Raw genomic sequence first — 12,056 nt, 5'->3', positions numbered from 1 at the left:
TTACCATTGCTTAACCTTCTTTCAAATGCATCCCCTGTAAAAAGTATATTACTACATTTTAAACATTTTAACTAGTCTGTTAATCCCAGCCTTTTCTACTTGGAGGGAATAAGCCATTTCCATTTACCATAGTTAGATATATTTGAATCTCCATCAGCTTTTCTGTTTTTTAATTACTCCAAACATTTTATGTTATTTTTCTCTTTCCTCTCCTGTTTTTTTGGATTAACCAAATATTCTACTCCTTTCCCCCATACCACTCTAAGTTTGGATTTTGTACTCTGGCTCCATTATTTTCTTGGCTTCCTAAGAAATCATATATTTCATACTTTCCAAGTGTTTCTAGTGCTTATTCAATATTAGTTTCAAAAACTGAATGATGATCACATCTATTAAACTAGTAACACCTGAAAAGATGCCTAACTTTAATTATCTCCGCATTTAAGGGCATGGGGCTGGATCAGTCAAAGGAGCATGCAACTCTTGATCTCGGGATTGTAAATTCAAGCCCCACATTGGGTGCAGAAATTATTTAAAAATAAAATCTTAAAAAAAAAAGAAAAAACCTCAAACTCAAATAATCAATCAATCCGCATTTAACAAAAATACAAAATTTCCTGTAAAATCCAGTTTTAAAAATACCTTGTAGTTACAATGCTACTTACGGGCTGGAAGACAAGACACATAAATAGATGAAAGATCCACTAGGTACTTCAAAGTTGTTTTTAGACGTTAGCACTCCCAAAAGTGGATTGTATGACAAAGTAATACAATACTTTATTTCTTGAATAGTATTGGCTTTATATGCAGGTCACTTCGATTTGAGTTCATTCAAGTTATTTGGAAACTTGAAAATACAACGTCCTTAATATTATTCCCTACCCCCTTACCTACAATAGATAATATTCATGAGTGATATGGCACTAATCCAAATTTATTAAATAAATATTCAGAAATTTATTTAAATGTGAAGGAAAAGATATCATTCCCACTGGCAGCTGTTGTATAAAAGACAAGGCAGATTTATAAAATTAGCAAGCCTAAAACTTTTCTCCCATTACTTAAATATGATGGGAAAATAGAACAGAAGACATCTCCGGCAATTACAAATCTACCTTACTCAAGTTTCTCCATGTTAACTTTAAAAAATGAATTAAATTAGGTTTAGTAGCCCCTTAAACTAAACACCAGCTTCTTAAATTGAAAAGAATTAATCATATTTTGGGGTGGGGGGAATAGAAGAGAGATCTAAAAATACTCTAAACTTGTGTTTTATATAGCATAAATGTCCATCTTTTCGAATCAAGCCTAATTTTTAAAGAAAAAAAATATATTGTTCTAAATAAAGAAAAACACTTATTGGCCTCCTCAAGAAATGCTGTTATCTATCTATCTGTGGAAAGACATCTGCAAAACTATTAACAAGAGTGCCTCTGAAAGAAGCAGTGTAATGATGCATGGTGAATGAGAACGTGAGCTAGTTTAGTTAACGTCTGAAAGCTAAGAATGAGGATAAAATCTTGTACTATTTGTAAATTAAATATATACAATTTTAAATGATTACATCGATTTTTAAAAGTAGAAGATATGTATATAAAATAGCCTCAAATAGCTGTACTCAGAATCAAGAAGTCTTTATGGAAGAAGCTTTACAAAAATTGTTCTGAGTTGGGGCACCCGGGTAGCTCAGTCAGTTAGCATCTGACTCTTGTTTTTGGCTCGGGTCATGACCTTGGGATTGTGGGATTGAGCCCTGCACTGGGCTCTGCATTCAGTGCAGTCTGCTTGTCACTCTGTCTCTGCTCCTCCCCATGCTTGTTTTTATTTATTTATTTATTTTTAAAGATTTTATTTATTTGACAGAGAGCACAAGTAGGGGGAGCAGCAGGTGGAGAGAGAAGGAGAAGCAAGCTCCTTGCTGAGCAGGGAGCCCAATGCGGGGCTCAATTCCAGGATCCCAGATCATGAACTGAGCCAAAGGCAACCACGTAACCAACTGAACAACCCAGGCACTGCCTCCCTTTTTATTTTTTAAAGAATTCTCTCTCAAATAAATAAATAAAATCTTTAAAAAAAATTCTTCTGAGTAAAAATTTTCAGAGTTAACAACATGAGTCATGTATAAAGAACAATGAAGTCAATTATGAGGATTTAGAACAGAAGCAAAGGAATCTATATTTATTCTTGAAGCATTAAGAAGCACCTGTAAGTTTTAGAGTAAGAGGAGTAATACAGATATCTAAAAATAAATGTATCAGGGCACCTGGGTGGCTCAGTGGATTAAGCCGCTGCTTTCGGCTCAGGTCACGATCTCAGTGTCCTGGGATCGAGCCCCGCATGGGGGGGTGGGGGAGAGAGAAGGCTGCTTCCCCTCCTCTCTCTGCCTGACTCTCTGCCTACTTGTGATCTCTCTCTCTAGGTGTCAAATAAATAAATAAAATCTTAAAAAAAAAAGTATCAACAACAAAATTCTTTTGAAAACTAAATTATTATACCAATCACAAAAAACTACAAAGTCTTAAAAAATGAGAAAACAAATGTTTTTATGCATATGAACTATTTAGCTTACAGAGAGTAACAAAGAGTTTACAGTAACTAAAACAGCTAACTGTAACAGAGTTAAAGAAGATATTTCAAAATCCCTGTTTGTTATAGAAACAGTATTCCTTCCCCAGTGAATATGTTATTGGCATAAATACCACCCCTAAATCGGAATAATACTAAACTTACCTTTGATTTACATCATTAACTTTTGGGGTAATAAACTATTATTACTTTAAAAAGAATGCCTTAAGAGTTCCCGTATTTTGGGCTCCTGGGTGGCTCAGTCAGTCGTTAAGCACCTGCCTTCGGCTCAGGTCATGATCTGGGCTCAGGTCATGACCCCAGAGTCCTGCAATCAGGACTCCCTGCTCAGCGGGAAGCCTGCTTCTCCCTCTCCCACTCCCTCTCCTAATCCCCCCTGCTTGTGTTCCCTCTATGGCTGTGTGTCTCTCTCTCTGTCAAATAAGTAACATAACATTACATAACATAAGTACCCATATTTCCTATCTGTTATAATAATTTTAGTTTTTAAAATTGCCAAGATGCTTCAAGTTATTATGCAAGCCAACTCTGATGTTCCCTTAAAACCACAGATTTCTGAGTTCAACCTCATTTTATAGTGCTCTCCCAAACTGGCTTTAGAGAAGAAAACTGGAGAAAAATTGTTTTCTTACCTTTTTCTACTTATTCTTTTTAAAAGATTTTATTTATTTATTTGACAGAGAGAAATCACAAGTAGGCAGAGAGGCACGTAAAGAGAAAGAAGGGGGAAGAAGGCTCCATGCTGAGCAGAAAGCCTGATCTGGGGCTCGATCCCAGGACCCTGAGATAATGGCCTGAGCAGAAGGCAGAGGCTTAACCCACTGAGACACCCAGGTGCCCCCCTTTTTCTACTTATTAAGAAAACATCATGTAGTAATCAAGTAACAGACAACAAACACTTATACTTTCACCTTTACATTAAAAATATTATCCTGTCTTCTGGTAAAAGCATGTTTCAGATAATCTCAGTACTTAAGATTTTTTACATGGTTTAAAATAAAACTCAAAGCTTTTTTTCTCAATGTTAATCACAAAAAAGTAGTTTAAAATTAATGGTCTACTATTTTCAAGGAGACCATGACTCACGATTTGATATTTAAAAGAAATGCTTGTGAATTTTTACCATATTTCAAGAGATTTTTCATGCTATACTCTTCAATTAAAAAAAAAATAACCCAAGAACTAGACATATTTTTATATTATAATGATAGGCAAATGAGTAAATGATAAAGTAAAAGAGAGAGAGAAATGAATTACTTGTACCAAATAGAAATACATTATCTAAATGAAGGTTAAGTAGGGAAGCTGAATTAGCAAAGATGTGTCACTACTCAGTAGGCAGGATCTACAATGCCCTTGAAACAGGGAGTCAAAACATAATTGTGGGTAGCTTGCTTACTCATTCATTGTCTATTTCTTCTCACTCCAAAAGCAATGCTTAAAAATGTGCAATCCACTCCTAATGTCAAATTCATCATCACAAATGACATTTATTAAGCAATCTCAGGAATATGACCCTGTACTTCTCCCAGTGGCAAAATAAATGGTACAGTTAAAGAGTGATGTTTTACAGTTTAAAGAAAAACATTTAGACAATAGTGTACATTCTAAGAAATGTTGCAATTCTAAATGAAAATGATACAACATAAGTCATTGTTTTTCTAATAAAATGCATGTTTCAATCAGTAAAAGACAGAATTAAAGACAGTGAATAAAGGACGACTACTGGTGGATACTAAATACCTATTTCAAAGCTAGAAAAATTATGTCCTTAACTCATATAAAACTGCATTGTGCTGGATAAGGCCAATGACCTCGGCATCCATTCCTACCACCTTATTTAAGCCTATGGAGGATGTAAAGTTAAAAACTGTATTGCCCAGATCCTGTTAAAGTTATGCTTCCAGATGTGAATGGGTTTCTAGAACAGGGAATCACTAATATAAGATCTGAAAAATAGAAACTTGGTGTTCATTCAGCTTTGGATATTTCTGTTGCAAGTATCACTTAAGGATGTGGAGGTTTTCTAATGTAATTTTTCAATGTCCAGTCTCTAGCTTTGTATCAGTTACAGTAAACGATTTCTGATCTCTTGATTATAGCAATAGCATAACCTACTTGAACTCAACATATCTTGATCCTGATTGGATGAGAAAGAAAGAACATCTCTCTTGGTCTATTGATACTTATGGTGAGATAATAATCATTATAAGAGGTTCAGCCTACAGATCTCTAACCCTTCCAACAAGTAAGTTTGGGTAACAATGTTAAGTACACTGCCACTATAGGATATTCTGGTCTGAAGCATCTCTCATACACACACAACTCTTGAAGAAACTTGACAAATATTTAACTAGACCCACCAAAAAGAAAAAAGAGAGAAAACACAAGAGACCAGTTAGCAATGAAAGATGGGGGGCGCCTGGGTGGCTCAATGGGTTAAGCCGCTGCCTTTGGCTCAGGTCATGAACTCTGAGTCCTCGGATCGAGCCCCGCATCGGGCTCTCTGCTCAGCGGGGAACCTGCTTCCTCCTCTCTCTCTGCCTGCCTCTCTGCCTGCTTGTGATCTCTCTCAATAAATCTCTCTCAAATAAATAAATTTAAAAAAAAATCTTTAAAAAAAAAAAAGATGGGACACTACTACTAACACTACAAAAATTAAAAGAACAATAAGAGAATGTTAAAACACTTTATTACAACAAATTACAAAAATTAAATATACAAACTCCCAGAAAGGAAGTCAATACCAAAACTGAGTTAAAAATGAAACAGAAAATCTGAATGAATTTTTAAGAAGAAATTAAATTATGTATTTAAAATATTCTCATGAAGTCCAAGTTCAGATGGTTTCACTGATAAATTCCATCAAATATTTAAAGAAGAGGGCCACTTGGGTCACTCAGTTTGTTAAATGCTGCCTTTGGCTCAGGTCATGGTCCCAGGGTCCTGGAATCAAGCCCCTCTTTGGGCTCCCTGCTCAGTGAGGAGTGTGCTTCTCCTCTCCCTCTGCCCCTTCTCCTGCTCATGTTCTCTCTCTTGCTCACTCTCTCTCTCTCAAATAAATAAATAAATAAAATATTTTTTTAAAAAATTTAAAGATGAAAGTAATACCAACCCTTTACAAACTCATTCAGTAAATAAATACTTCCTAACTCATTCTATAAGGCCAATAGTACTTTGCTATCAAAGCCAGAAAGCATCTTAAGAAAGTTACAAATACCACAAAAATACTTAAAACATTAGAACACTCAATTCTGCAACATATAAGAAAAATTTTATACCATGGCTAAGAGAGATTTTTCCCAGGAATGGAAGCTTTATTTAGCATTCAAAACCACAATAATAACGAACTATCCCCTATTATTATAATAATGGACATAAACTACAAGATTATCTCAAAAGACATAGAAAAAGACAAAATCTAACACTCATTCATAATAAATACTCTTAGCAAACTAGGAATAGGAAATTTACTCAACCTGATAAAGGTATCAACAAAAATCTTAGAGCTAATATCACACTTAATTGTGAAGAACTGAATGTTTTCTCCATGAGGTATGGAAGTTCTTTCTGCCACTTCCATTCAACATTATACCTGGGCTTTTAGCTCATACAAGTAAGCAAGAAGACATTAGCATAGTAAAGGAAGAAATTAAATTATTTTAATTCACAGATACCTTGATCCTAAATATAGAAATCCCATGAAATCCGCAATAAAATTAAGAAGAAAAAATACACAAGACCAGCAAGACTGTAGGATGCAAGATCAATATACAAAAGTTAATTCTATTTCTGTACTTTAGTAACAAACAATTCAAAAATAAGATTAAGAAAATTCCATTTACAATACATCTCAAAGTAATAAAATGCTCTAAGTCCACTGGAATTTAAATAAAGACTTGGAAAAAAATTTTAAATTAAAAAAAGTAATAAAATACTCAGGAATAAATTAAACAAGACAAGTTCAAGACTTATGTACACTAGGAATTATAAAATAATGACTAAAATGATTTTTTAAAAAACAGATCAAATTTATGATTATAGATATAAAAGTAACAGGAATAACACCTATTTATCAAAAGAATTCTGCATTATGTGCCAAAAAGGTTTATTCTACAAACACAAATATAATTCAATATCAGAAAATGCATATACATAATTCATGTCAACAAATTAAATCATGTGACTGTATCAACTGTGGCTATACAGGCACTTGATGAAATACTGAAGTTGCATCTAAGAAACAATAAAATGAAATCATCTGAATTTAATAAAGACTATTTTCCAAAAGTAGATATTCTAGGACCACCTGGGTAGCTCAGTCAGCTGAGCATCTGACTCTTTGTTTTAGCTCAGGTCATGATCTCAAGCTGGTAGTCATGAGATTGAGCCTTGGTCAATCCTAACTCAATGTAGAGAGGACTCTCTCCCTCTCACCTCCCCTCACCAGCGCCGGCACTCTCTCTTTCTCACACTAATAAATAAATCTTAAAAAAGAAAAAAAAGACACCCTACAAAGTGAAGGACTGAAGCCCATTCAACTACATGAAACAGATGAGGAAAGTAACTATCACTAGTCTCATAGAAACACTGCATTGTGTTTCTATGTATTTTTTAATAGAAGAGAAGGCATTAAACCACTGGAAAAGAAGAAAAGCAAACATCATTTTGGCCACTATCAAGTATAAATAGATAACTCAAAGACTCCACCAAAAAAACCACTAGATTTAATAAGAAACATCTATAAAGTGCCTAGATATAATACATATATCTAAATATTAAAAATTTTTATCTATTTTCAGCAAACAGTACTTAAAATAAGCAATAGAAAAAATAGAACCAAAACTTAGACATAGAAAAAAATTAACCAGAAAGACCTCATACCTAAATGAAGTAAACTATGAAATCTCATTGTAAGATAAAAATAATCCCAACAAACAGAAAACTACCCCATATAACTATGTGGGAAGATGTACTATCTTAATAATGCCAGTGGTTCCAAAATTAACAAATAAATAAAATGTAATTCAGAGGAGAATCCCAAAAGAATTTTTCTAGAATTGGAAAAAGATAAATCTTAAAGTATACATGGAAAAGCAAATGCAAAAATTAAGTAAGAAAAACATGAAAATTTAAAACAGTAAGGGCAAACAGCCTGCCAGACAGTAAAGCATTTTTTAAAGTAGGTTTCCCGGGGCGTCTGAGTGGCTCAGTAGGTTAAAGCCTCTGCCTTCGGCTCGGGTCTTAATCCCAGGGTCCTGGGATCAAGCCCCACATCGAGCTCTCTGCTTAGCGGGGAGCCTGCTTCCTCCTCTCTCACTCTCTGCGTGCCTCTCTGCCTACTTGTGATCTGTCAAATAAATAAATAAAATCTTTAAAAAAAATAAAATAAAATAAATAAAGTAGGTTTCCCTAAGTCATCTGGCTGGCTCAGTCGGAAAACCTTGGAACTCTTTATCTCAGGGCTGTGAGTTTGAGCCCCAGATTGGGTACACAGACCACATAAGTAAATAAACTTTAAAATTAAATTAAATTAAACTGGATTTAAAAATTAAAAAATAATAAAAAAAAATTAAAAAATACATAAATAAAGTAGGTTTCCCTTTGCCAGGAACAAAAAATTCTGAAGATGTTCATATCTGTTCATATCTATTAAATACTGACAATAACTTCAATTCATACATGATGGCCAATGGTGAGTGTGTTTATAAAACAGAATGTAACAATAAAACTCAATAAGCTATTAAATGCATGATAAAGTATTAATAATGAAAATAACTAAACAATTACTAAATACCATATTAGAAAAGCTTTGTATATAACATTTTCCTTTCATAATCTTCATAAAGCATAAAAGGACTATCTCTATTTTAAGGATAAGAAATGTGCGGAGATAAATTAATCCGCTTGCCTAGTCAGTGATAGAAAAGGGATTTAATAAGGAAATAGTAGGTTCAAATGGAAAAGAATACCATTTGGTTAGGAAAAACAAAATACTGTATGCTAACAGAAAGAGAATTTTACCTAGAGATACATGTTAGACTGTACCTTACTGAAACTATGAAATTGCGTCAGTGTATAAGTAAATAAATAAACTGAAATAAGGAAAGGGTATAATAACAAATAAGATTTAAATTGTGCTTCTCCTTTTATAAGGGTGTTTCTGTGTTCATTATATGGTGCCAAAATTATCTTTAAAAAACTGAGATTATCAATATAAAAAGAATCAAAGAGATTTTCTAATGCAGAAGTTAAATTACAAGTGTTTACTATTTACTGTTCTAGTTAACAATTAGAGGGAGTGGACAGATACAGAAGACAAAGGACTAGGGCAACCATATGATTTATCTTCCAACCCATAACACTTCTGAGAATGAAAGAAAGCACTAATAGTAATGATAACAATATAAGTATAAACCATGACTGGCAAAGGCAGACATTTGGTCACCCTAGTAAAGAAAATTATATTAACAAGAAATTCTTTGCTATAGTAATATAACACGTTTTTGAGAACTTCCTATGTTACCATGCATTCCATGATGCAAGATTTTACCTGTCTCATTCATTGTCCCTATATATATAATTTATACATATATATGTATATATGTATACATATATATGTATAAATTGTCCTTATATATATAATTTATACATATATGTGTGTGTATATATAATTTATACATATAAATATGTATATACATATACACACATATATATGTATAAATATGAACGAATAAATTTTTAAATTTTTAAAAGAACGAATAAATGTCATTTAATCAAAAAAATGGATTCCTTCGTCTGTATAATATAGCTTAATCATTTAAATGTCATTATGACCTAAGTGTGTGAATAAGCATTAGTTCATGCATGCAAAGACTTGGAGGAACAACAAACATAATCAACAAACCATCTCTAGGTATGAAAGATGGTGACAGAATACTAAAATTAAGGCATAGTAATAAATGAGTAATGATGGCACTGCATACTTCTTAGAATCTAATAACAAAAAACAAAATTTAAACTTACAAAGCAAGTTATTCGTTTTAAACTACTGTCTTTTATCCTAGGCACAATATGCAATCAACATCAAAAGAAGACAAAGCTGCTTTCATTTCTTACCTGCACAGCCGAAAGCCAAATGGTATCGAGAAGACGGGCTGAATTTAACACAGCACACATTAGCCTTCGCCTCAATGCTTGCCACTGAGTTGTCTAGGTTGGTAGACCATAGTTTCACTAAGAGTAAAGGACAATAAAAATGAGAAGAATTAAACAATGCATTAGCAAATGCTTCTGTAATGCAGAATGTTTGCTTATTGCTACAGTTGCCTTTTCATATTAATCCAAAACATTTTCCTTTAGAGAGGGGTTAAAAAAAAAAAAGCAATATGGAGATATACGTGTATTTGTTTCAGTATTCTTTAAATGGTATTGGGGGGATGGTGACCCTGGCTAGCTCACTCAGTAGCGCATGTGACTCTTGGGTCTTGGGGTGGTGATTTCAAGCCCCACATTAGACATGGAGCCTACTTTAAAAAAAAATGGTGTGTATTTTCCTCAAGTATCATGGGTTGGAAGATGAATCATATAGTCATCCCACTGCTACACAAACATGCATGCACAAATACACTTTCATATTTATTTACGTATCTCAGAATACAAATGCCATTTGTAAAGTACCTGGAAGCAGTTCTTGATTTGTCTTTCAATTAAGACTTCCATGGTTTTAGAATTTTATGCCAGAATTCAAGTTATATGATTTAAGTGTGTCTAAAGTAATGTTATAGAATTACTTAGTTAAACTTTATTTTGTTTTAATATTTGGTATTTGGTCCAGTCCAGTGGTATATACTGAGATTTGTAAAGATTAAAGAAAAACTGATCAGAGAAGGTCAGATCTCAGAGCAAATAGAAAGTGAGCTGTTGTTTTTGTAAGGTACCAAAGCACAGATTATATCATACATCAAAAATGCTTTCATAGACAACAGAATACACATATAAAACAGATTTTCAAGGTATTGGTTATACTCCTGGTTACACATCAGAATTAATAATGAACATTAACCATAACAAGAACAAAAATCTTCCTACCCATCTTTTCAATGTCCTGTCACCCAATGTCCTGTCCTGGACAATACCCAGTTGGGGTCCAGGTACTGGTATTTGTTTAAAAGCTTTTTGGGTGATTCCAGTGTGCATTTGGGTTGAAAACCAGTATTAAGATGAAGGCATAGTAAAATTTAAGAATCTTTTTAGGAATACTAGTATAGCGATCAGTAAATGGGAGTTAAAAAAAAAAAAAGTAAAAATGGTTCCAACTATTACTTCTATAAAATGGTATTTTCTAAGAATAGAAATTTTCTGGGTGAATGGGTTAATTTATCTTCTACAAGTGGAATTCCATCGAAAGTTTCTTTAAATACGTGAACCCCAAATAAAAGTTAACTGTTAAAAAATTTACTTACAACCTAATCAATCTATTAGTCTCCTAAAAGAAAAATAAGACAATATTCAAATAAAAGAATAAGAGTTTTAAATAGCAATATTTGTCTTGTTTTCATGTTATTTTCTAATAGGAACCATGTGTTATTCCAGTCAACATACAACTGTCCCAGCAATTAAGATATACAATCTGAGATGAAATGGCTAGCTATAATTAAAAGTCCACATGTCTAATACAGCATTTATAGATTAGAATACCAAGTGGTAGAGCTGTACTCTCAAAAAATAGCAAGCCAAAGTTAATCCACAGCAAATATTTATGGAGCCCCATAATCCCAATACTAATCACTAAGAACCTTTATAAACCTTTATAAATAAGGTTTATCCATCAGTATTTTATAACAATTCAAAATAAGTAAGCATAGGAATGAACTAGAACAAAAGGACAGTTAAATTAGAAGGTCTTTTGTTAATTTCACGCTAATTTTCTCAATGTTAATGTAATCATTAACATTTTAAAAATAAGTCACAATGGTAAGCACTATTGATTATAATTTTCAATATAAAAGATACTAGATTACATAGAATTCGATATATCTGTCTGAGCTTAAACAATAACCAGAGTTTAAAGATATACTAAATATATACAGCATAATAAGAAAAATATATAAAGAATACACTCTATTAAACAAAATAGGTGTTGTGAGTTAAACCACATTCCCCAAAAAGCTATGTTATAGTCTTAATCCCAGGTACATCTGAGTGTCACCTAATTTGTAAATAGGGTCTTTGCAGATATAGTCAAGTTAAGATGAAGTCATATTGGATCGATTAGGATGACCCTAAATCCAAAGAATGGTTTCTTGATAAAAAGAGGGAGGGTTGGGTAAAGAGGTACAAATAAAAAAGGCCATGTATTGAAAAAGGCAGAAATTAGATGCAATTACAAGTCAAGAAATACCCAGGATTAGTATTAGCTACCAGAACTGGGAAGGCAGCAAAGAAAGGATTCCTCCTTAGAACCTTCA

General features: G+C 33.0%; 1 protein-coding gene across 1 annotated transcript in view; it reads right to left on the bottom strand.

Annotated features, from left to right (window-relative positions):
- COP1 (COP1 E3 ubiquitin ligase) overlaps nt 1–12,056 on the bottom strand; it is a 250,901-nt gene that overhangs the window by 87,912 nt on the left and 150,933 nt on the right. Inside the window, exon 15 of the mRNA XM_059146878.1 lies at nt 9,706–9,822. Coding sequence (XP_059002861.1) covers nt 9,706–9,822 — 117 coding nt within the window. The remainder of the gene's footprint in view (nt 1–9,705; nt 9,823–12,056) is intronic.

Source organism: Mustela lutreola, chromosome 14 (assembly GCF_030435805.1).
Source record: "Mustela lutreola isolate mMusLut2 chromosome 14, mMusLut2.pri, whole genome shotgun sequence".
Classification (NCBI taxonomy): Eukaryota; Metazoa; Chordata; class Mammalia; order Carnivora; family Mustelidae; genus Mustela; species Mustela lutreola.
This window is presented reverse-complemented; position numbering and strand designations above follow the sequence as displayed.